Source organism: Argopecten irradians, chromosome 11 (genome assembly GCF_041381155.1).
Source record: "Argopecten irradians isolate NY chromosome 11, Ai_NY, whole genome shotgun sequence".
In the NCBI taxonomy this organism is placed as follows: domain Eukaryota; kingdom Metazoa; phylum Mollusca; class Bivalvia; order Pectinida; family Pectinidae; genus Argopecten; species Argopecten irradians.
The window spans coordinates 40,871,670-40,896,352 of record NC_091144.1 but is presented as its reverse complement, the minus strand read 5'-3'; the positions used below and the strand labels follow the sequence as shown (position 1 = coordinate 40,896,352).

Below are 24,683 nucleotides of genomic sequence, written 5' to 3'. Positions count from 1 at the left end.
AACTGCAATATACGTAAACTATACTAGTTATCAATCATAAGATCTTCCAAACATTAATTAGAGTCGGTTCCGTAGTGATTCTTTGTATCATATCGTTATATGTTGATATGTTGTATTAAAAGGCCAGATAAAATACAAAATTTGTAAAATTGCTTTTACCACACACAGTGTATTTCACATTCGCGAAACTTGTAGGGAACGTCTTTATTTGGAACATGGGAACGCTTTCGAGCACCGTGTCTAGTTTATTTTTTTATTAGAATTACGGTTATAATTATAACAAAGGGAACTAGTCTCGTCATTTTGCATAAACTTAGAAATAAAGATTATGAATTAAGGAAAGACCCAATGTCATGACTGTTTCCTTCAGAAATAAGACTTAAAAATCTCTCACTAAAAATTCCGAAGTTGTATAGTCAAACACATATACTTGTATGTGGATTAACACCAGGGATCCTTTGTATTTTAAAGACAGTTAAGAAATTAATCACTATTTTGTTATATTCAACACTCGTAAAAGTAATTGATCAATATATTTACCAACGACAGTGCTTAAATTCTTTTGGACTGCAGTCACTGGAGATCAACATGATGTAAGCCAATAATGACTGTACGGCATATTTTACAGATTCCTGTTGTTTTGTATGGCCAGCGATTTAAATACATATGTAGTAAAACTATTTAAATCTCTGGTATGGCATAATTGTCGTAAAAAAGCAACGTACATATTTGCCATTTTGACTGAAGCTGCAAACGACGTCCACTTCCGGTCAATTGCGGAACTTCAAACGGGTATATCCTCTCACCTTCCTATGTTAGGCCTATGTGTTAAAGTTTAATCAATTTCAGAGTCTGAAGAGCTCCCTTGAATGGGGCGAAAGCGCTCACTAGTCAGTCGTTATTGTTTTTATTTCGTATAGATTTCGTCCGTAAGGATTTTTCTTTAAATTTATTATATATATATATATATTTGATATGGATTTTTGTCGAAACTGTACATATTTGAACAAAATTAGAAATCCTTGATCGATGTTTAGGCCTAAGTAGTTTGTAGAGAATTCATAAAAACATAATGACTTCAGATACCACATTTTCAGGTAGACTGTTCCATGTATCCACAATTCTACTGTTGAATTTGTGTTTTGTGGCATTCAAAGTAGTTCACCGTACTACATGATGTAGGCCTAGAGTATGGCATTTACTGAGTTTTGAACTAGACCCATATATGTTACATATTCGAACCAGCCCGCTCTTAATCACTTGGACGTTTGCAGAATGTGTTCAAGCGCCATTCGGACGTTGATACTGTCACAAACCTCATCAACGACAATCAACTGTCTGACGGTATGAAGTCATTGTCACTTCATAATGAGTTGGTATGTATAAAAATAACCATTTCTCCTAGTTTTAATCACTACCAATATTCTTAGTATATCTCATGTATTCGCCACCAAACGCAACAAAATGCACCACAACTACACTCTCCATAACCACTCACTGCGACCATCTGTCAGAAATCTTCCGTCCGTCGATCAAATCCAGTAGGAGGACTGACCCTACGTCACCACTACCCAGGTTCTATTTGGGGTTCCAAGAATCAATTGCAAAGAACAACAGAACTACATTTGAATGTTATTTATTATATATACTCAGTAGACAAACATTCACTCACTCCAATTTGACATAAACTTCAGCTTGATGAAGGTGGTCAATATAATATAGATGTAGATGTAGAAAAACCCATCATAAAAAGCCCCGCTCATATCGCGTATCGCTAACTACATGTACAACATTGCACATGCATGCACAATACACCACTCACAGGTCAGCTATAGGAGTGTCACGGTTAACCGAAAATACGGTTAACCGAAAAATTCAACCGTACGGTTCGGTTCGGTACGATAATTCTAAGTTTCGGTTCGGTTCATTAAAAAAATAACTGTCCTATAATACCTGTAATTTACGTGTATAAACTGTATTGCAGATTATGTCATTGAAAATACGGCGAAGTTGTTTATCAGAATCCCGAGAAATACACCTGTTGACCGACATATATGTGTAACACGTGTGCAAGTTCAGTCATTCAGAAGATCGTTTTTTGCTGTCTGCGGACATGATTTTTCACATACATAATATCTAAATGATATATTTCACTAAATGTTTGATATTTTATAATTTTTATTATTGTAATATATATTATAATAATATTTATTATTATTTCATATAATTTTTTATTATGTATTTTTCCGATAACATTAATCCCGCAGAATATCGGCAGCTAAATCAAGCCGCCATTGTGTTGCCGATTGTAAACAATCGCGTTTTCGTCGGCCAATATTCCGTGAATTAAACCATTTTACGATTGAACATGCACCTGGTACGTAATAATGTTTATCTCTATTATAATTCAAATGCATAATACTTTTTAAAAACACTTTTTCTGGGATAATACCGATGTATTGATTTGCGGTAAAACTTACGATTTTCACATGTCAATCATCACATAATAATGCGTCATGAAGGATACGAGAAAAGTTGTAGTGATGAAATAATGTACCATAAAGGATACGAGGACATATATCTCTCTGTGACTGATTAATGTGTCAATAGTACTGAAAGAGTTAAAAAGATAAGAAAATGTTCAAGTATGTTTTTTAAAGATGTTCCACTGCTGAGAGATCGTAAATGATACTCAATATTTGAACAAAAATTGGTATTTAATCGTGTTATATGTCTAATTAAGACACAAAATGATATAGAATAATTAATGAATTTCTTTGCTGCATGCACTTTTAGAACTTCAATGTATATAGGATATAGTGCTGTGGATTATTTTTCAGGGCGCAATAAATTATATGTTTTTAATTAGAAGTGAAATCTTGATAAAGAAAAAAAACCCATTTGTTTAAGTGATATACCATCTTTAAATCTAAAGCAGAACTTGCTTTTGATAGAAAATAGACTTAAAAAGTGTAATTGAGATTTGCCTGAACCGAACTGAAAAAACCGAAAACCGATCAAAAAAAGTTGAAACCGAACCGAGCTGAAAAAACATGAACCGTGACATCCCTAGTCAGCTAGTACATAGCTACTCCTGACAACAAACACACACACTACACATAAAAACAAGAACAGAAAGAGAGAGGGAAGAGTGAGTCTGCTCAGGCAGGAAAGCTTCTACAGACTGACGAAATAGAATTGAATTGAAGAGTTTTACGTGCCGTAACGTAATCGTTTCTGGGCAGATGTAATCACGAAATAGAAGGAGACACATTCCTTTATAGTTTCCTGGCCCAATGAAAGGACAGTTTATTGAAAACAGCCAATAGAAAGACAGGATAGTGCTGAAAGTGAAAGTAGAATATCTATAAATACATGTCCCTTCTGGTAGCAACATGTATATTACATGACAGTACATTATATAACAGTAAGCATTCATAGGTAATTAAAGTATTTAACATTCTATGATATCACTCGCTCATATATACACTCATACTTCACCATGGCCATGGTCAACATACAAAAATATTGAAACTTCCACACTCCAATGGGACAAACACATTTAACACCATCACTGCTAACAGAACACTAGGATTCATAAAACAAACCATCACCATTAGTTTACCACACATTTAAAAAACATGCATAATATGAATTTACAGAAGAGCACAACTTTATGTTCATGTAAAAAAATGTAAAATAGGAAGGATTATAATCTCAGAATGATTTTAACTTGTAGTCCTATCATTGAATTTTTTAAGATGAAATTCTACAACACTATTGATGTCATTTTTTTTTGTTAAGTAATTTTTTTGATTAGCAATTCTTCAACACTATTGATGGATGTTTTTGGTAAGGAATTTTTTTATTAGCAATTATCGACAATCATCATATAGATGACAGAAAGAAATATATTTAACTGGAATAGTTTTGATCTCGTTGATCTCTCACTCAAAGGCAGAAAACATGCCATGTATCAAATATGCGTGGAAATATGTGCGGTCACCTTTGGCAACAAGATTCATGACATCAGAACTGACGTTACTGTGCGATCGACAACACACAGACTATATCATTTTGACCAGTGCATTTATTGCGCAGTTCTTGTTGTTGTGTAGTTTTCTAAAACTACTTACAGCAGTTTCATAGAGTATCCCAATGTAACGTTTAGTCCATAGAGAAATTTCAAATCTCATCATACTGATAACTAGAATTAAAACATGACTGCCTGCATATGGAGGCATGAGACTTTTCCTGCGGACATGATTTCAAAGTCCAGGGGTACTGGAATGTACTGAATTCTATATGCTCACACACATGTTATGGTTAGTAGAGAGCTCTTATAAAACACTCATCAAACCCAATCTAGTTAAAATCAGACTTGTAATTCTGCTTCACTACGATGTTCTGCGTTACACTACAATACAAGATCTAACAATGCCCTGTTCAGTGTCACCTGATCAACATGACCCATGACCTAGATTTGGAACATCCCAGGATGTACTGTTAGCCGTTTATATTTCCGAATGAATCAACCACACGGAAGATTCTTTAGGCTTGTGCTGATTGGCTAACCACAGGGGTCATGCTGAGGTGACCCTGAAAAGGGCATTGTTAGATCTTGTATTGGAGCATAACTATGTAAGTCAAAAAGATATGGGTGGTCAAAAGGCACAGAGTGATGAGGTAAATTTAAAAAAACATGATCCTTGCTGTTACAGGAATCCATTTAGCCGTCATTCTGTACCAAAGAAAACTGTGGTATCCAGAAGTGTAAGTATTAATTACATTCACATATCAATCCAAATCGTCTCTGTGGTATCCAGAAGTGTAAGTATTAATACATACACATATCAATCCAAATCGTCTCTGTGGTATCCAGAGGTGTAAGTATTAATACATACACATATCAATCCAAATCGTCTCTGTGGTATCCAGAAGTGTAAGTATTAATTACATTCACATATCAATCCAAATCGTCTCTGTGGTATCCAGAAGTGTAAGTATTAATACATTCACATATCAATCCAAATCGTCTCTGTGGTATCCAGAGGTGTAAGTATTAATACATTCACATATCAATCCAAATCGTCTCTGTGGTATCCAGAAGTGTAAGTATTAATTACATTCACATATCAATCCAAATCGTCTCTGTGGTATCCAGAAGTGTATGTATTAATTACATTCACATATCAATCCAAATCGTCTCTGTGGTATCCAGAAGTGTAAGTATTAATACATACACATATCAATCCAAATCGTCTCTGTCGTATCCAGAAGTGTAAGTATTAATACATACACATATCAATCCAAATCGTCTCTGTGGTATCCAGAAGTGTAAGTATTAATTACATTCACATATCAATCCAAATCGTCTCTGTGGTATCCAGAAGTGTAAGTATTAATACATTCACATATCAACCCAAATCGTCTCTGTGGTATCCAGAGGTGTAAGTATTAATACATTCACATATCAATCCAAATCGTCTCTGTGGTATCCAGAAGTGTAAGTATTAATTACATTCACATATCAATCCAAATCGTCTCTGTGGTATCCAGAAGTGTATGTATTAATTACATTCACATATCAATCCAAATCGTCTCTGTGGTATCCAGAAGTGTAAGTATTAATACATACACATATCAATCCAAATCGTCTCTGTCGTATCCAGAAGTGTAAGTATTAATACATACACATATCAATCCAAATCGTCTCTGTGGTATCCAGAAGTGTAAGTATTAATACATACACTTATCAATCCAAATCGTCTCTGTGGTATGCAGAAGTGTAAGTATTAATACATACACATATCAATCCAAATCGTCTCTGTGGTATCCAGAAGTGTAAGTATTAATACATACACATATCAATCAAAATACCCTCTGTGGTATCCAGAAGTGTAAGTATTAATACATTCACATAACAATCCAAATCGTCTCTGTGGTATCCAGAAGTGTAAGTATTAATACATACACATATCAATCCAAATCGTCTCTGTGGTATCCAGAAGTGTAAGTATTAATACATACACATATCAATCCAAATCGTCTCTGTGGTATCCAGAAGTGTAAGTATTAATTACATTCACATATCAATCCAAATCCCCTGTGTGGTATCCAGAAGTGTAAGTATTAATTACATTCACATATCAATCCAAATCCCCTCTGTGGTATCCAGAAGTGTAAGTATTAATACATAGACATATCAATCCAAATCGTCTCTGTGGTATCCAGAAGTGTAAGTATTAATACATTCACACATCAATCCAAATCGTCTCTGTGGTATCCAGAAGTGTAAGTATTAATACATTCACATATCAATCCAAATCGTCTCTGTTGTATCCAGAAGTGTAAGTATTAATACATTCACATATCAATATAAATCTTCTCTGTGGTATCCAGAAGTATAAGTATTAATACATTCACATATCAATCCAAATCGTCTCTGTGGTATCCAGAAGTGTAAGTATTAATACATTCACATATCAATCCAAATCGTCTCTGTGGTATCCAGAGGTGTAAGTATTAATACATTCACATATCAATCCAAATCGTCTCTGTGGTATCCAGAAGTGTAAGTATTAATTACATTCACATATCAATCCAAATCCCCTCTGCAATGTTCCAGGGACATTAACAGTGCCACTGTCACTATATAATGTATGTCTAACTGAAGGCATTTCAGGTGAAAAAAACTGACCAATCACTAATTATATATTTCCTTTGAAGATAATTACAAGTCATATAGTGAATTGTAATTTGAAGAATCTATTTGTATTTGTTTATTATTATTTTTGTCACTTTTGATTTTTAGGTAATCTGATCACCTGAAGGGTCAGGTTGACCTATAGCCATCATGTTTTGCTCGTCATTGTGGATGTCCGCCGTTTGTAAATTTCGAAATCCAAGATGGCTGTCACAGCCGCCATCTTGAAAAAACAATTTGAACTTCTTCTCAAGATCTATTGATCCAATTTGGCTGAAACTTGCCTGAAATGATCCTGCCAAAGTATTGTTATTTTTCGGGTCAATCCAAAATCCAAGGTAGCTGCCACAGCCGCCATCTTGAAAGCACAATTGAACTTCTAAAGTTCTACGCATTCGATTTGGCTTAAACTTGCTTGAAATGATCCTGACATGAACTCAACAAAATGTTGTAACATCTCAGGTCGATACCAGATCAAAGATGGCTACCATGACACCATAATAATTAATTTCCTATAAGACTGTTGCCAATGTAATAAGATGACTGTTAAGGCCCTTGGCCTCTTGTTTTTCTTTTTAGGCTGAGAGAGAATTAGAGAAGGAAGTCAAAAAAGCAGAAAGGTAACACAAGCTCATCAGACACCATGCGATTAGTAGTCATGTGACCTTACACCATGTCATTAGTAGTCATGTGACCTCTACACCATGTCATTAGTAGTCTTGTGACCTTTACATCATGTCATTAGTAGTCCTGTAACCTTTACTCTATTACATAAGTAGTCATGTGACCTTTACACCATGTCATTAGTAGTCATGTGACCTTTACACCATGTCATTAGAAGTCATGTGACCTTTACACCATGTCATTAGTAGTCATGTGACCTTTACACCATGTCATTAGTAGTCATGTGACCTTTACATCATGTCATTAGTAGTCCTGTAACCTTTACTCTATTACATAAGTAGTCCTGTAACCTTTACACCATGTCATTAGAAGTCATGTGACCTTTACACCATGTCATTAGAAGTCATGTGACCTTTACACCATGTCATTAGTAGTCATGTGACCTTTACACCATGTCATTAGTAGTCATGTGACCTTTACACCATGCCATTAGTAGTCATGTAACTTTTACACCATGTCATTAGTAGTCATGTGACCTTTACACCATGTCATTAGTAGTCATGTGACCTTTACAACATGTCATTAGTAGTTCTGTAACCTTTACACCACGCCATTAGTAGTCCTTTAACCTTTACACCATGCCATTAGTAGTCATGTGACCTTTACACCATGTCATTTGTAGTCATGTGACCTTTACACCATGCCATTAGTAGTCCTGTAGCCTTTACACCATGCCATTAGTAGTCCTGTAGCCTTTACACCATGCAATTAGTAGTCCTGTAACCTTTACACCATGCCATTAGTAGTCCTGTAGCCTTTACACCATGCCATTAGTAGTCATGTGACCTTTACACGCTATTACCATGCCATTAGTAGTCCTGTAGCCTTTACACCATGCCATTAGTAGTCCTGTAACCTTTACACCATGTCATTAGTAGTCCTTTAACCTTTACACCATGTCCTTAGTAGTCATGTAACCTTTACACCATGCCATTAGTAGTCCTTTAACCTTTACACCATGCCATTAGTAGTCATGTGACCTTTACACCATGTCATTAGAAGTCATGTGACCTTTACACCATGCCATTAGTAGTCATGTAACCTTTACACCATGCCATAAGTAGTCCTTTAACCTTTACACCATGCCATTATTAGTCATGTGACCTTACACCATGTCATTAGTAGTCATGTGACCTCTACACCATGCCATTAGTAGTCCTGTAACCTTTACACCATGCCATTAGTAGTCCTTTAACCTTTACACCATGCCATTAGTAGTCATGTAACCTTTACACCATGTCATTAGTAGTCATGTGACCTTTACACCATGTCATTAGTAGTCATGTGACCTTAACACTATGTCATTAGTAGTCCTTTAACATTTACACCATGTCATTAGAAGTCATGTGACCTTTACACCATGTCATTAGAAGTCATGTGACCTTTACACCATGTCATTAGTAGTCATGTGACCTTTACACCATGTCATTAGTAGTCATGTGACCTTTACACCATGTCATTAGTAGTCCTGTAACCTTTACACCATGTCATTAGTAGTCCTGTAACCTTTACACCATGTCATTAGTAGTCCTGTAAACTTTACACCATGTCATTAGTAGTCCTGTAACCTTTACACCATGTCATTAGTAGTCCTGTAACCTTTACAGCATGCCATTAGTAGTCCTTTAACCTTTACACCATGCCATTAGTAGTCATGTGACCTTTACACGCTATTACCATGCTATTAGTAGTCCTGTAATCTTTACACCATGCCATTAGTAGTCCTGTATACTTTACACCATGTCATTAGTAGTCATGTGACCTTTACACCATCACATTAGAAGTCATGTGACCTCTACACCATGCCATTATTAGTCATGTGACCTTTACACCATGCCATTAGTAGTCCTTTAACCTTTACATCATGCCATTAGTAGTCATGTGACCTTTACACCATCACATTAGTAGTCATGTGACCTTTACACCATGTCATTAGTAGTCATGTAACCTTTACTCCATCACATTAGTAGTCATGTGACCTTTACACCATGTCATTAGTAGTCATGTAACCTTACTCCATCACATTAGTAGTCATGTGACCTTTACACCATGCCATTAGTAGTCCTTTAACCTTAACATCATGTCATTAGTAGTCATGTGACCTTTACACCATGTCATTAGTAGTCCTTTAACCTTTACTCCATCATATTAGTAGTCATGTGACCTTTACACCATGTCATTAGTAGTCATGTGACCTCTACACCATGCAATTAGTAGTCATCTGACCTCTACACCATGCCATTATTAGTCATGTGACCTTTACACCATGCCATTAGTAGTCATGTGACCTTTACACCATGCCATTAGTAGTCCTTTAACCTTTACACCATGTCATTAGAAGTCATGTGACCTTTACACCATATCATTTGTAGTCATGTGACCTCTACACCATGCCATTATTAGTCATGTGACCTCTACACCATGCCATTATAAGTCATGTGACCTTTACACCATGCCATTAGTAGTCATGTGACCTTTACACCATGCCATTAGTAGTCATGTGACCTCTACACCATGCCATTATTAGTCATGTGACCTCTACACCATGCAATTAGTAGTCATCTGACCTCTACACCATGCCATTATTAGTCATGTGACCTTTACACCATGCCATTAGTAGTCATGTGACCTTTACACCATGCCATTAGTAGTCCTTTAACCTTTACACCATGCAATTAGTAGTCATGTGACCTCTACACCATGCCATTATTAGTCATGTGACCTTTACACCATGCCATTAGTAGTCATGTGACCTTTACACCATGCCATAAGTAGTCCTTTAACCTTTACACCATGTCATTAGTAGTCCTGTAACCTTTATACCATGTCATTAGTAGTCATGTGACCTTTACACCATGTCATTAGTAGTCCTTTAACCTTTACACCATGCCATTAGTAATCCTGTTACCTTTACGCCATGTCATTAGTAGTCCTGTAATCTTAACACCATGCCATGAGTAGTCCTGTAACCCTTACACCATGCCATTAGTAGTCATGTGACCTTTACACCATGCCATTAGTAGTCCTTTAACCTTTACACCATGCCATTAGTAGTCCTTTAACCTTTACACCATGTCATTAGTAGTCCTTTAACCTTTACACCATGCCATTAGTAGTCCTGTAATCTTTACACCATGCCATTAGTAGTCCTTTAACCTTTACACCATGCCATTAGTAGTCATGTGACCTCTACACCATGCCATTAGTAGTCCTTTAACCTTTACACCATGCCATTAGTAGTCCTGTAATCTTTACATCATGCCATTAGTAGTCATGTGACCTTTACACCATGCCATTAGTAGTCCTTTAACCTTTACACCATGCCATTAGTAGTCCTTTAACCTTTACACCATGCCATTAGTAGTCATGTGACCTATACACCATGTCATTAGTAGTCATGTGACCTCTACACCATGTCATTAGTAGTCATGTGACCTCTACACCATGTCATTAGTAGTCATGTGACCTTTACACCATGTGATTAGTAGTCATGTGACCTCTACACCATGTCATTAGTAGTCATGTGACCTTTACACCATGCCATTAGTAGGTATGTGACCTTTACACCATGCCTTTAGTAGTCATGTGACCTTTACACCATGCCATTAGTAGTCATGTAACCTTTACACCATGCCATTACTAGTCATGTGACCTATTGCTTCTATCAAACAAAACAGAATCAGTAGCATCTATAATCTTCAAGATTCTGTACGCAATTATTTTATTGGACAATCCAAAAGGTCACCAAATTATGACCTTATATGGGAATATTATTTAGATTCTGAATGAAACCAAAGAAAATGATATTTATTGGGTATGTAAAAATTGTAAAATAAGGAATTTTGGAAGTTATAAGATTTTGACATTTTTTTTGAGTGATCTTAGGTTGAAAGATACACTTAACACATTCACTCTAAGGATTTTGTTTGAATTCTGAATGTCTTGTATTTTGTAGGCTAGAAGAAACAAGCAGGAAGCTTTATAAGGACACCAAAAGATGGCTTGAATCAAACCAAGGTCAGAAACAAATCATGGCGTCTTGATGCAGCATTCATTTCCTTTAAATCACTACTAGTCATAGAGTTCTTCATGGATGGTAACCAAATTTGGCCAGTAACATCTTTAGGCAAAGGAAAAGAGAGGTTGTGTAAATATTGGCTCTGACCCCTGGGGCAGGAGGGGTGGGTCCCAGTAGAGTTAAACAGTGTGTTTGTTTTATATGCTGAAGGTGTTAGAATTGTGCCTGCTGTGCCCCATTGCATGATCATAAAAGGCGACTACCCAGCTATAAGGCTTCGGTGAATTGCATCATGGGATACCTAGTTAACAAACAGTGGAAGAACACTCTAAACGAAGTTGATTGATGCAGTAACTCTTTACACCAAGATATATTTATTACACAAACTATATCAAAAAAGAAATATAATCCATTCCTATGCATAACGTTACTGAAGAAAGTATTTTATCGGCGTACTGAAATATGAACGAGAGTAAGCATGAACTCAAACTTGCACACGTACGTGTTACACATATGACGGTCAACATTGGAATTTCCCGAAATCCTGTCGCCGTGATTTAATGAAACAATCAGCAATCAATTTTATGAACGTAAATCACATGTAATTTAGAACATTATACCGAGTTAAAACATCGCACAGTCATATTAAAATCATTTAATCGATCTCTGTAGCGAAAATAATATCCGGAAGTTTACAAAAGTAAGGCTTCGGTGAATTGCATCATGGGATGGCAAATTGACAGAGAACACTCTAATCGAAGTTAGATTTAGGTTAATGATGCAAGCCTTGATAATACAGTAAATCCTTTACACATCAATTTAATAAATACACGAAATATATCAAAATAGAGATAAAATAAAATCATATGCATACTGAAAAAAGTTTTAACCGGCATGCTGAAATATGAGAGAGAGTAAGTGTGAAATCGAACGGTCGCCATGTTTGTTTACACAAAATAGGCTTACGTAATAGCAGAATAAACAAGGAACAGAAACATGGCCAAGTCCATTTTGCTAAAGATGTTAACATCATAGTGAATTTTTATTCGTTATATATTTACAGTACAAGTTTACAGACAATTTTCGTGATTATAAACGATCAATAAGCATTACCCCTACTTCAATAGAGATCGATTGTATGTACACAGATGGTTACGTTGGTACATGGGCCTAACTTTTGGGTGCGACTAATATAACGGTGCGTCTTATACGTGTACAAAACCTGAAAAAATCGTAAAAAAGGCCTCTGCGGCTTATACACAGGTGCGGTTTATTGTCCGGAAAATACGGTAAATTTTGAATCTTAATTCATGGTTACCAAGGAATTTTCAACCATTTCAAAGCTTTAGAATAATGTTAATCACTTGATTTGTATTTTGACACGATCTACTTTAAAGGTCACATTTTCTGGGCACATGTATAAATTAGGTCACATTCAAAGAATGGTATTGTCTGTCAACTAGTGTTTAAGCTATTTAAGTTTGTTTTAAGAGAAAACATTAAGCAACACCTACCTTGCAAGTATGATGTTAGAATTATTCCCCGTAAAGTAGTTTCATCTCTGTCATTATGGTGTATAGCCTGGAGTCCGAGCATGATGTTAATCTCATTGTTTGTTTGATACGAAAAAAATAATTATGTCCCTATGTGTAGGGATACATCTAGAATTGTCTCCCTGGAAAGATTTATTTTTTCTCGATGTATCTCTCCACAGAGGGTCATAATTGTAAATAGTATTGTACTTTATAACTATCCTATAATTATGAACAGGAGTGATAGCCAGTGAACATAAGATAACACAGAACCTACTAGCTAGCCAACTGTGCCAGACGGAGCCCCAGCTATGTACACAGGTTACTGAGTGGGACCGCTCTCTCGACAAACAGCAACTTTGCATGAAGGAATTGGTATGTCACTTTAATAGTAGGAAAAAACACTGATAATTTATAATAATATATTATCAGAAAAAAAGTCACCGCTCATATTTTAGGGTTCCGCCGAACAGCATGGCTACATTTTGGTAGATCCGGCCTTCTGCTGCCACTTGCCGAAGGGTAAATTGTGCTCCGTTGTGCTGGATACTGAATTATTTGTCTACTTTCTTTGTCCTGCATTACTGATGATTTATAATAATGTGTTATCAGAACAAAATGATATACACAACAACCTTAAACTATTTGATGGCATATAAAAGCGATTTCGAACACAACAAAAAAATCAATAGTTCCAATTTTAACTCACTTGTCTTACAGCATCCATTGTTGATCCAGCGTCCAATCTGTCTGTCCGTCCAGTGTCAGTTTTTCCCTTTAAACTACTTCCAAAAGTAGGATGCTTAATTTTCATATATTTGGCTTTTAGAATGCTGGGATGAAGAGCTACTAAGTTTGTTTAAATAAATGACCTTTACCTTCATTTAAGGTCACAGAGGTCAAATAAGCTAAAATCTTTAAACAGCTAAGAAACTAATAACCTAGATGCCTAGAGATCTGATATTGGGCCTGTGATATACTGGGATGAAGGGTTACCAAGTTTGTTCAAGTGAATGACCTTGGCCTTCATTAAGTTGAGTTTCTGCACTGTAATGAGAAGGTTCAAAGTTCGGCTCACCATCATCATTTTAACAAGCAATAGTTTAGCAATAGCAACCTGTTTTGTCAGGTAAATAGAGATTTACAAATTATGAATTAGATGTGATATCAGACAGGTTATTGAAAAATAAAGATGTTGAGACAATAAAATGTCCTGAAATGAACAATTCATCTTTTTCATATCTATCAAATATCAATTGTAAACAAGCCATGTCAACCTTGGTAGAGAAAAGAAAGAGAGATAAGCAGTTTAAAATTACTTTAAATTTCCCACAGAATTAGATTTCTTATTACAGTATAATATTGCGGTCTTTGCCATTCATATGCAACCAATAAAATAGGTCATGACATTTTATTTTTGACCTGGGAGTTCCAGAGTATGTCGCATGACATTTTACCTGCATATTTTGAGCTCTGGCAAGAGCCTTGCGCGGCCTATGTTTCGACAGATGGAAAGTAAACATACCCTTTGACAATTGAAGTGACTGTTTCTGCTAAGCAACTTAGTTTGAGCAAACATTATGTGAAGTTCCCTATGTGTATTTAATTTTTGAAAGGGAGATGGAAAAGAAAATAAAATATGAAGAGAAAAGGTGGGCGCACAGATCCCTCCGTGATCTCTTGTTCTTAGCTTTGATCCTTTGGTCTATAGCTAGAACTACTTTGATTGAATACCGTTTAGTTTAATTTTGGTGATTTATGTTTGTACAGAATGCTACTGTCCAGAAAACTGTTTTGGAGCCAATGAAAAAGTAAGTATAATGGTACACTACAATGTATATGATGAATTTGAATTACCTCCCTTGACCCTATACATGTGGTAAGCCTAGTCATGCACATCAGTTTATTTTTGGTAATCAAGTGTTAAATGGTGAATCTGCATTTGTCATGATTTTTGAAGGTTCACATAATATTATTTTTTTAAAAAATCAACTAACGAAGACAACACACATATTGCTTGAGATGCTCCACCGCCAACAGAGCATAAAGGATATTAATCATTTGAATAATAATTGGTGTTTAATCATGTAAATATATATGTCTAATTAACACAAAAAATAATATAAAATAATTTATTTTGCCTTTGGTCCATGTGCAATCATTACTTCATTCCATATAGGATAAAGTGTCACAGAATTTTTTTTGGGATGCAACTACTACCGGTAATTATTTTTCATATTTTTAACTTGTAATAAAATTAGAAGCTCAAACTTTACAATGGTTGCAATGGTGTAAAGAAGGTAACTTTGGTAACTGAAGAAAAATACTAAATCGTCTGCTTCTGTTTTGGTAGAGAACAAAAAACCATTTGTCAGCGGTGGAGCATCTTTAAAGGGCCACTACCTTTCCAAATCAAAAATTGAAAATGAAGAAAAACATAAAAAATTATATTGATGGCCTAAAAATAAGATTACAACACCAAACAAATGCAAGTTTCCCAACACAATCTATGTTAACAGTGAATATTCATGTCGCTGTTTTGCTGTCTGGTGCTGTTATATTCAACTAACATGTGGTAATTAAGACGACAGCGGGAAACGACCCGCGTTATTAAATTTAACATTTAATTTATTTTAATTAAATTATATAGAAAGTGATGATAAGTATAGTATTAACGTTTCGTAAATAACTTTTTGGAACTCTAAAAAATTATCAATCTTATTTCACATTCCCATTTTAAAAACCAAAAGTCGTTTTGGAAAGGTAGTGGGCCTTTAGAGAATTACTGCAACATTGATACCAGGCTAGGTGCTTGCAATGAATTACATCAATTGCAATTGAACAAGGCTGACAATGATTAGACTTTACAGCCATCATGAATACACATTTTTGTTTACAACTCTGAAAATTGATCACAGCTGAAGTACACATATATTTACAACCTGACCACATTTGATTTACTTCTACTCTATGTTGTATGATGCTATAATACAGACGATCATAAAGCCCATTGGGCCTCTTGTTAGATATTGTTTTGATATTGTTTTAATATATCTATATTTTTTTTAAAATCCTTTTTTGGTTTTTTTTGCAGATTCAATAGTATATTTCCAAGCATACAAACTGCAGTAAAGAAGAGGGAGCAAAGTCTACAGGTACATTAACATATTATGGTGGATGTCAGAAATCAGATTGAAAGCCATTATTCATTTCCTATTTAGCTGTTGCCAAGTTTGTGAGATGCCCGTTAAGGGTCTCTTTCAAGGTCTATGGACCTCTTGGTTTATGTTCCATTTGATCTTCCAATCTTTCTTATATAACATACATGTACATATATTTCTAGGAATACAATAAGTGCCAGGCCAAGCTTGAAAAGCATCAAGGTCGTGAAAGAACTGGACAGAATGTTGTTAAGTTGGACGCGGTATGTAACATATAGTAGTTTCATTTATTAATTTGATTTTTATCTCGTAGCCAGGATGACCTATATAGTTACCATGTTTCATCCGTCGTCGTGAGCTGTTGGCTGTGAATGAACATTTCATTCAAAGACTTCTTTTGAATAACTGAAAGCCCCATATTGGGTGTGTAGCATGCCAGGATTAAGAGATACCAATCTGTTCAAAAATATTTGTTTGACCCTCATTCATGGTCAGAGAGGTCAAATAGGCTCAAAATCTTTAAATAACATCATGCCAGTAACTCAGAGATAAATAGAGAATACTTGGTTAGTATCTTACAATACAAGGTTTATTTTGGTGCGAGACTTAGGAAAGCCGAGATGACGAGGCTTTGCCGAGTCGTCTCCGCTTTCTGTGTCGAGCACCAAAATAAATTTGTATTGTAAGATACTAACCGTGTATTCTGTTTATCCTGCAACCATTATGGCATTCAAAAAGAAAGCAAATTGACAGTTGTTTGGTTTTGCTCAAAGCGAGACGCTTTTTGATGCAGAGGTAAAGATTCATTCACTAAACTGAATGAGAGTGTACTCCTTTTACTGCCATGGGAAATAAATAAGCGCATTCACAAACAGTATGTGTAAATCTATTCAGTGTGATATATCACTTAAACAAAGTGAAAATACTTAAAAAACAATAAATACCCATTAAAGAATTACTTTACAAAACATACCTTTGCCATGAGCCAAGAAAAAGACGACACCGCCATACGAGATTTTCGATATCGTAAAAATGACGTCATTCCGGTGAATGTGACGTCACGTTTTAGCAGGACTGAGTGATGTTTTATTCACCAGAAGGTTCAAGTTCGGGGTCAAGTTAGAAAAAGTTCTGTCAAATATGGAACAGAAAAAGTTCTGTCAAATATGGAACAAATTCACGTGATCGTATTGACGGATAAAGCATTTCGTATTGACGGATAAAGCACAAGTTTATCTGGCAGTAGTTATCGGTCAGTATGTGGGACAGTAGCAGGATAAATTATTTTAATAGTCTGATGACTGTTAAGGCCTATTGGGCCTCTTGTATACTAATATTTTAATGTTCTTGTAATGTTTGTATCCCAATCCTTTTAAGTTTGATCACATTTGGTAGAGTGTATTTATTATAACTTGCAAACTAACTTAACATTTTACATTTTCAGGTTCTTAACAAGGTAGAAAAGCCTGTTAAAGTTTCTTTGAAAAGGAGGTGTTACATAGAGGGCAAAAACCCATTCACAATAAATTCCAGACCATTGCAACCTAATGCAATAATTAAGCATGATTGTGTCTGCAAATATTTACGTATCAATTTTGAACCTTAATAATGAACAAATTTACATGCATTTGTCCTTGCAAAATGAGCTACTTCAAAGGACTGACTTTGAGTGTCATGTGTAGGAATGTGTGCTATGTTATGAATTCAAAATATTTTTTTTTTTTGTATGCCTTTATACCGTTACGGTACATAAAAGGCACTCAAGTTGGAATCAGACATAAAACTTACTCAAGGTGGCGCTGTATGTATTCGCAGGACTATTCATGGAATAATGAATGTTCCAATAGTATTATCCACCGATTGATGCACAGTTGCACCAAAAACTTTTAAATTGAACTTTGACGGCCATGCAACAACTCCTTTTACTCTATGAATTAATACTTTCACATTTATTTTTCTGTCTTTTCATAACGCATTTGTTTACATTTGATGCATTTGCTTTAAAAACTTTTAAATTGAACATGGACGGCCATGCAACTCTTCCTTTTAATTTGAGAATGAATGCATTTATATATTTCTTTCTGTCTTTTCATAATGCATGTTAGGCTTCATGTGGTGTAACCATGACGTGCATTGTCAATGACGTCATCAATATTGATGCGCAGTCAACGGAACCATGTTCATGTCCCGTGAAAACGATCCTTATAAGGCCATTATCTCATCTTTTTCTTTTGTGTATTGTTGAGAAAGTATTGTTCCCTACCTTTGAGGACATTAAAATCACAATCCTTGGGGGAATTCACGAATGTCCAACCCTAGGCAATTAAGCCTTGGATTGCAATTGGACATTCATGAATTACCAATTAGGTTGTGATTTTGTTGTTACAACCTCTAGGTAGGGAGAGACTCTGATAATCATACACACAAATCCTGCATCTTGCTCTTTTGAATTGACCAATGAACTCTCATGTAATTATACACTCCGCAATGAAGTTAAGGGAGAGGGGAGGAGTTATATACTGGAATTTGGCTGTCTGTCCATCTGTCTGTCTGTCTGTAGACATAACTTTGTCAGGCAAACTCCTCCTAAACTACTCGACAGATTTTGATAAAATTTTAGTACACAGAACTCGAACATAAAGAGAAGATGAGTAAGCTACATAAGTTTCTGCAATGTCACCTTTTAATGGAATTATTACAAAATTTGTGAAGCGGGGGATATTTGTCAGCCTTTCTGGTGACAGTTGTAGTTAATGTTGGCCTATTTGACTCCATTTTTATCGGCTTTGTGTTACCACAGTCATAATAATCAATCATTTCTTGTTTGGACTAGTTAATCTGTTTAGGTTCTGATATGTTTTCAGTTGTTGGAGTTTCTTTGTTTTGTCATTCTGATTTATATTATGTATCCTTGCTTGACTTTCAATGTCCTGTTCTACACATTATATATATAGTGAACCTCTGATAATTTGGACGCCAATAGTCCAGAAAACTCACAATCCGAACTACTTCAGTACTGTAATTGTGATATGCAATGCATTTTAAAATACTTACAGAATCCATCCCCGGTCCGAGGTGTACGTTGCACCATTGCCAATCCAATTAAGATTAGACTTGACATTCCGATCGCTTACTAACCCAGGGACCATATGCTGGATTTACTGCAGTTTTGTGAAATCTGTTGGGCTCAATTTTCGTGTTTTATAAGATTTTACAAATTCGTTGACACTTAAATTTGAGGAGAAGGCTTTACACATCAAATGAATGCATAAACTTACATGACATTCATATACATTCTTTAAAAGAGATCAATTTTCGCGGGGATGTATATTTGTTGATTTTGGTCAAACAACAAAATCTACGAAAATTAAACCCCCACGAAAATTAATGATTTCACAGTATTCATTACTGAAATCCACCTAAAACCCATACAAAACGGATTTTATTTGGTATGTTTTGTTTATATATTACAATGATGTAGATGATATATACAGAATATGTAGGTCCTTGATATTTTGTAATAAATGTATTATAGTTATGAATTACTCATTTTGATAATTTAAGCATTTTCTCTAATATTTTGGTAAAATTTTATCTCAACAATCATAATTTAACTCAGTAAGAATGACTTAAAGTTCACAGGGATATTTTTTGAAGCCCTGTTTTATTTAAGAATCATTGTATTGGAAATTACAGTTGACAATTATCTTTCCAGAGCAGAAAATCTGTGCTGTCAGCAAGGGATGATTTTGAGACACAGAATAGTAATCTGATGGAGGACCTTCCCAAGCTGATTGAAGGCAGAGTGGATTACTTTCAGCCCAGCTTGGAAGCCCTCATTAAAGCCCAGGTATTTATTCTCATATATCTTGACAGTGATTTGATAGTGTGCTTCAGGTTTGGTATATCTTGACAGTGATTTGATAGCGTGCTTCAGGTTTGATATATCTTGACAGTGATTTGATAGCGTGCTTCAGGTTTGGTATATCTTGACAGTTATTTGATAGTGTGCTTCAGGTTTGATATATCTTGACAGTTATTCGATAGCGTGCTTCAGGTTTGGTATATCTTGACAGTGATTTGATAGTGTGCTTCAGGTTTGATATATCTTGACAGTGATTTGATAGCGTGCTTCAGGTTTGATATATCTTGACAGTGATTTGATAGCGTGCTTCAGGTTTGGTATATCTTAACAGCGAATGGATAGTTTGCTTCAGGTTTGGTAAGTGCCTTTTTGCATATGAAAATAACACTACACCTAATTTGCATACTGTAGCAAACAGGGTTTGTAATCTTAATTAAGCCTTCTTTAAGACGGTTTAATTGTGGTAGAAGCAGGTCACACAACTCAAGGATATGGATTAGGAATTTATTTCACACTCGTAAGATTTTTTTTTAAAGTGACAAAAGACACTCTCTAAAGCTTGTGTCTTAAATTTGTAACATCTAGCTAAAACGTGTGTCTAATTTTTTAAAGTGACAAAAGACACTCTCTAAAGCTTGTGTCTTAAATTTGTAACATCTAGCTAAAGTGTGTGTCTAATTTTGTAACTTAAAAAAAAGCTTGTCTCTTGATACAAATGTACTTTGGAAAAAAATAACACACTTGTGTGAAATAAATTACATATCCAACCACTAATCTATTTATACTCATTGTCTGGTACCATATCAGTCAAAGTAATAGTAAAATGCAGACCTACTTGTTAATATGAATCTTTATCAGGTTATATGAACCTTTATCAGGTTATATGAACCTTTATCAGGTTATATGAACCTTTATCAAGTTCTGTCCTCTGTTGGATGTTATTACATTGTCTTTATTTTAAAGGTGGGGTACAACTCTGAAGTTTATCGTATGAATACTGAACTGTCGGACCAATTATCATCACCAAGTAATGGAACACAAGAGGAGAGAGCGATTAAAATCCAACAAGGTCTAGCTAATATAAAGGCCCTTTCTATAACGCTAGATGAGTGAGGCAAGGGTCACTGCTAACCCTGTCTATATATAAACACTGGACGAGTGAGGCAAGGGTCGCCGCTTAACCTGCCTATATTATTAGGGATTTTAGGTCATCTGACCCGAAGGTGATATCACGGCGTCCGGTGTCCATCCGTCAGTCTGGCTGCTTATCCATCAGTCAATTATCAACTTCTTCATAACTGCTGGTCGGTCAAAATTTGACTGGTCGCATCCTTATGGAGAGGCGACTCAAAATTTTACAAATGGTCGTGGCTGACCCAACCAGGAGGCTTGAGCGTTCTTTTTTTATAAACAACTGCTTTTCTGTAACTAAGTTTTTGATAACATTCAGTACAGTAAAGAAATGTTGTGTGTTGTGTAGTCCAGGGTAGTGTACTGAATACTACCATATACGAGATTGAAATGTTGTGTGTTGTGTAGTCGAGGGTAGTGTACTGTATACTACCATATACAAGATTGAAATGTTGTGTGTTGTGTAGTCAAGGGTAGTGTACTGTATACTACCATATACAAGATTGGAATGTTGTGTGTTGTGTAGTCCAGGGTAGTGTACTGAATACTACCATATATGAGATTGAAATGTTGTGTGTTGTGTAGTCCAGGGTAGTGTACTGAATACTACCATATACGAGATTGAAATGTTGTGTGTTGTGTAGTCCAGGGTAGTGTACTGAATACTACCATATACAAGATTGAAATGTTGTGTGTTGTGTAGTCCAGGATAGTGTACTGAATACTACCATATACGAGATTGAAATGTTGTGTGTTGTGTAGTCCAGGGTAGTGTACTGAATACTACCATATACGAGATTGAAATGTTGTGTGTTGTGTAGTCCAGGGTAGTGTACTGAATACTACCATATACGAGATTGAAATGTTGTGTGTTGTGTAGTCCAGGGTAGTGTACTGAATACTACCATATACAAGATTGAAATGTTGTGTAGTCTAGGGTAGTGTACTGAATACTACCATATACGAGATTGAAATGTTGTGTGTTGTGTAGTCCAGGGTAGTGTACTGAATACTACCATATACAAGATTGAAATGTTGTGTAGTCTAGGGTAGTGTACTGAATACTACCATATACAAGATTGAAATGTTGTGTGTTGTGTAGTCCAGGGTAGTGTACTGAATACTACCATATACGAGATTGAAATGTTGTGTAGTCTAGGGTAGTGTACTGAATACTACCATATACAAGATTGAAATGTTGTGTAGTCTAGGGTAGTGTACTGAATACTACCATATACAAGATTGAAATGTTGTATGTTGTGTAGTCGAGGGTAGTGTACTGTATACTACCATATACGAGATTGAAATGTTGTGTGTTGTGTAGTCCAGGGTAGTGTACTGAATACTACCATATACAAGATTGAAATGTTGTGTGTTGTGTAGTCCAGGGTAGTGTACTGAATACTACCATATACAAGATTGAAATGTTATGTAGTCTAGGGTAGTGTACTGAATACTACCATATACAAGATTGAAATGTTATGTGTTGTGTAGTCCAGGGTAGTGTACTGAATACTACCATATACGAGATTGAAATGTTGTGTGTTGTGTAGTCCAGGGTAGTGTACTGAATACTACCATATACGAGATTGAAATGTTGTGTGTTGTGTAGTCCAGGGTAGTGTACTGAATACTACCATATACGAGATTGAAATGTTGTGTGTTGTGTAGTCCAGGGTAGTGTACTGAATACTACCATATACAAGATTGAAATGTTGTGTGTTGTGTAGTCCAGGGTAGTGTACTGAATACTACCATATACGAGATTGAAATGTTGTGTGTTGTGTAGTCCAGGGTAGTGTACTGAATACTACCATATACGAGATTGAAATGTTGTGTGTTGTGTAGTCCAGGGTAGTGTACTGAATACTACCATATACGAGATTGAAATGTTGTGTGTTGTGTAGTCCAGGGTAGTGTACTGAATACTACCATATACAAGATTGAAATGTTGTGTAGTCTAGGGTAGTGTACTGAATACTACCATATACAAGATTGAAATGTTGTGTGTTGTGTAGTCGAGGGTAGTGTACTGTATACTACCATATACGAGATTGAAATGTTGTGTGTTGTGTAGTCCAGGGTAGTGTACTGAATACTTATATGAGATTGAAATGTTGTGAGTTGGTGCAGAAGAAATGTCGGTTATGGATGCTTGATGGTGTCATCATTTCAGTTAATTATTTTTGATATTTTAATACGTTTCAAGTCCTAGTACACATATAGTGTTATTATAGCAGTAAGGTATGTTTATTGTCTAGATATCCTGTAAGGTTAAATTACATGTCTGTGGTTCTTGTTAGCGATCAAATTTTTACATTAACTTTCTAGTTGGTATTATGAACAAGGATGGAACTGATTAAGTGTGAGATTAATCTATTGAGTGTATGATTTTTAATTAATTGGAGTAAAGAAATTAATTCTTCTTTGTACATGTATTACATATTCCCAGTGCATTGTGGGTAATATTATTACGCACTTGTCCACTTATCAATGTTTGTTTTACTACTAACAATAATACAAGTATACAATGTGTTGATGCATTACATCACTTATACTTATGTGTGCATGCATGTTTAAAATGTTGAAAACCTATTAAACTGATATCATTAAAAAGGTCCTTTTTTCAAGTGTTTTTCTTGTTAACAAACTTTCTTTCGCGGCTACTAAATTTTGCGATTTCGGGTTCAAAATATTTTTGCAGATATAAAGTTTCGCGGATATAAAATAATTTTGAATTGAGATTATCTTGGAATTTGATTGTGCAAAAATGGTCCAAGATATTATTTCATGGAGATAAACATTCACGAATTAACCTTGAACACAAAAATAAGAACTCGCGTGTTTGGTAAAAGGTATCTATTTGGTCATTTTGACCACTGTTGGTCTGCCTCTGGTCCCTGTGACTCGGAAACAATGTGATCAAATATTCAACTGCTCATAAACAAGAACCTGGCACAAAATTTCAACCAACGGTATATATATATATATATATAAATTAAAAGTCAACAACCTTCCTCTTGTACATTCACCATTTCATGATGGCTCTTCAGGAATATTTCTTGTTAGATACTATAAATCATATTTGTTTAACCATTTTTTTTTTACATTCCATTACCAAGACATTATAAAATTATATATTTCATACTAAAATTATATATATACAGTTAGTTGAAAATTCGAGCCTGGTGATAAGATCACAGACAAGACAGTTTGGGACATGCCAAGTGATGAGATCACAAACCAGACAGTTTGGGACATGCCAAGTGATGAGATCACAAACCAGACAGTTTGGGACATGCCAAGTGATGAGATCACAAACCAGACAGTTTGGGACATGCCAAGTGATGAGATCACAAACCAGACAGTTTGGGACACGCCAAGTGATGAGATCACAAACCAGACAGTTTGGGACATGCCAAGTGATGAGATCACAAACCAGAGTTTGGAACACTCCAAGTGATGAGATCACAAACCAGACAGTTTGGGACATGCCAAGTGATGAGATCACAAACCAGACAGTTTGGGACATGCCAAGTGATGAGATCACAAACCAGAGTTTGGAACACGCCAAGTGATGAGATCA

The 24,683-nt window shown here is 35.5% G+C and overlaps 1 protein-coding gene across 2 annotated transcripts; it reads left to right on the top strand.

The window, feature by feature from the left end:
• Positions 1–1,088: 1,088 nt before the first annotated feature.
• LOC138335583 (bridging integrator 3-like) lies at positions 1,089–23,715 on the top strand. Of its 2 annotated transcripts, XM_069284743.1 has the most exons (11): positions 1,089–1,376; positions 4,722–4,773; positions 7,286–7,326; positions 11,346–11,407; positions 13,179–13,315; positions 14,711–14,751; positions 16,035–16,095; positions 16,284–16,364; positions 17,546–17,557; positions 19,817–19,951; positions 20,930–23,715. In XM_069284743.1, the coding sequence occupies exons 1-11, from the start codon at positions 1,369–1,371 to the stop codon at positions 21,077–21,079; spliced, it is 780 nt and encodes a 259-aa protein (XP_069140844.1). In that variant the 5' UTR covers positions 1,089–1,368; the 3' UTR covers positions 21,080–23,715. The 2 variants fall into 2 exon arrangements, with proteins under 2 accessions (XP_069140844.1, XP_069140845.1); XM_069284744.1 differs by lacking the exon at positions 17,546–17,557 and having other exon boundaries at positions 1,227–1,376.
• Positions 23,716–24,683: the final 968 nt, after the last annotated feature.

Excerpts from the sequence above, each read along its gene's own strand:
- LOC138335583 (XM_069284743.1), top strand. Across the intron at positions 11,408-13,178 it reads ATGGCTTGAATCAAACCAAG|GAGTGATAGCCAGTGAACAT; the intron begins GTCAGAAACAAA and ends AATTATGAACAG. Across the intron at positions 19,952-20,929 it reads AAGCCCTCATTAAAGCCCAG|GTGGGGTACAACTCTGAAGT; the intron begins GTATTTATTCTC and ends TTTATTTTAAAG.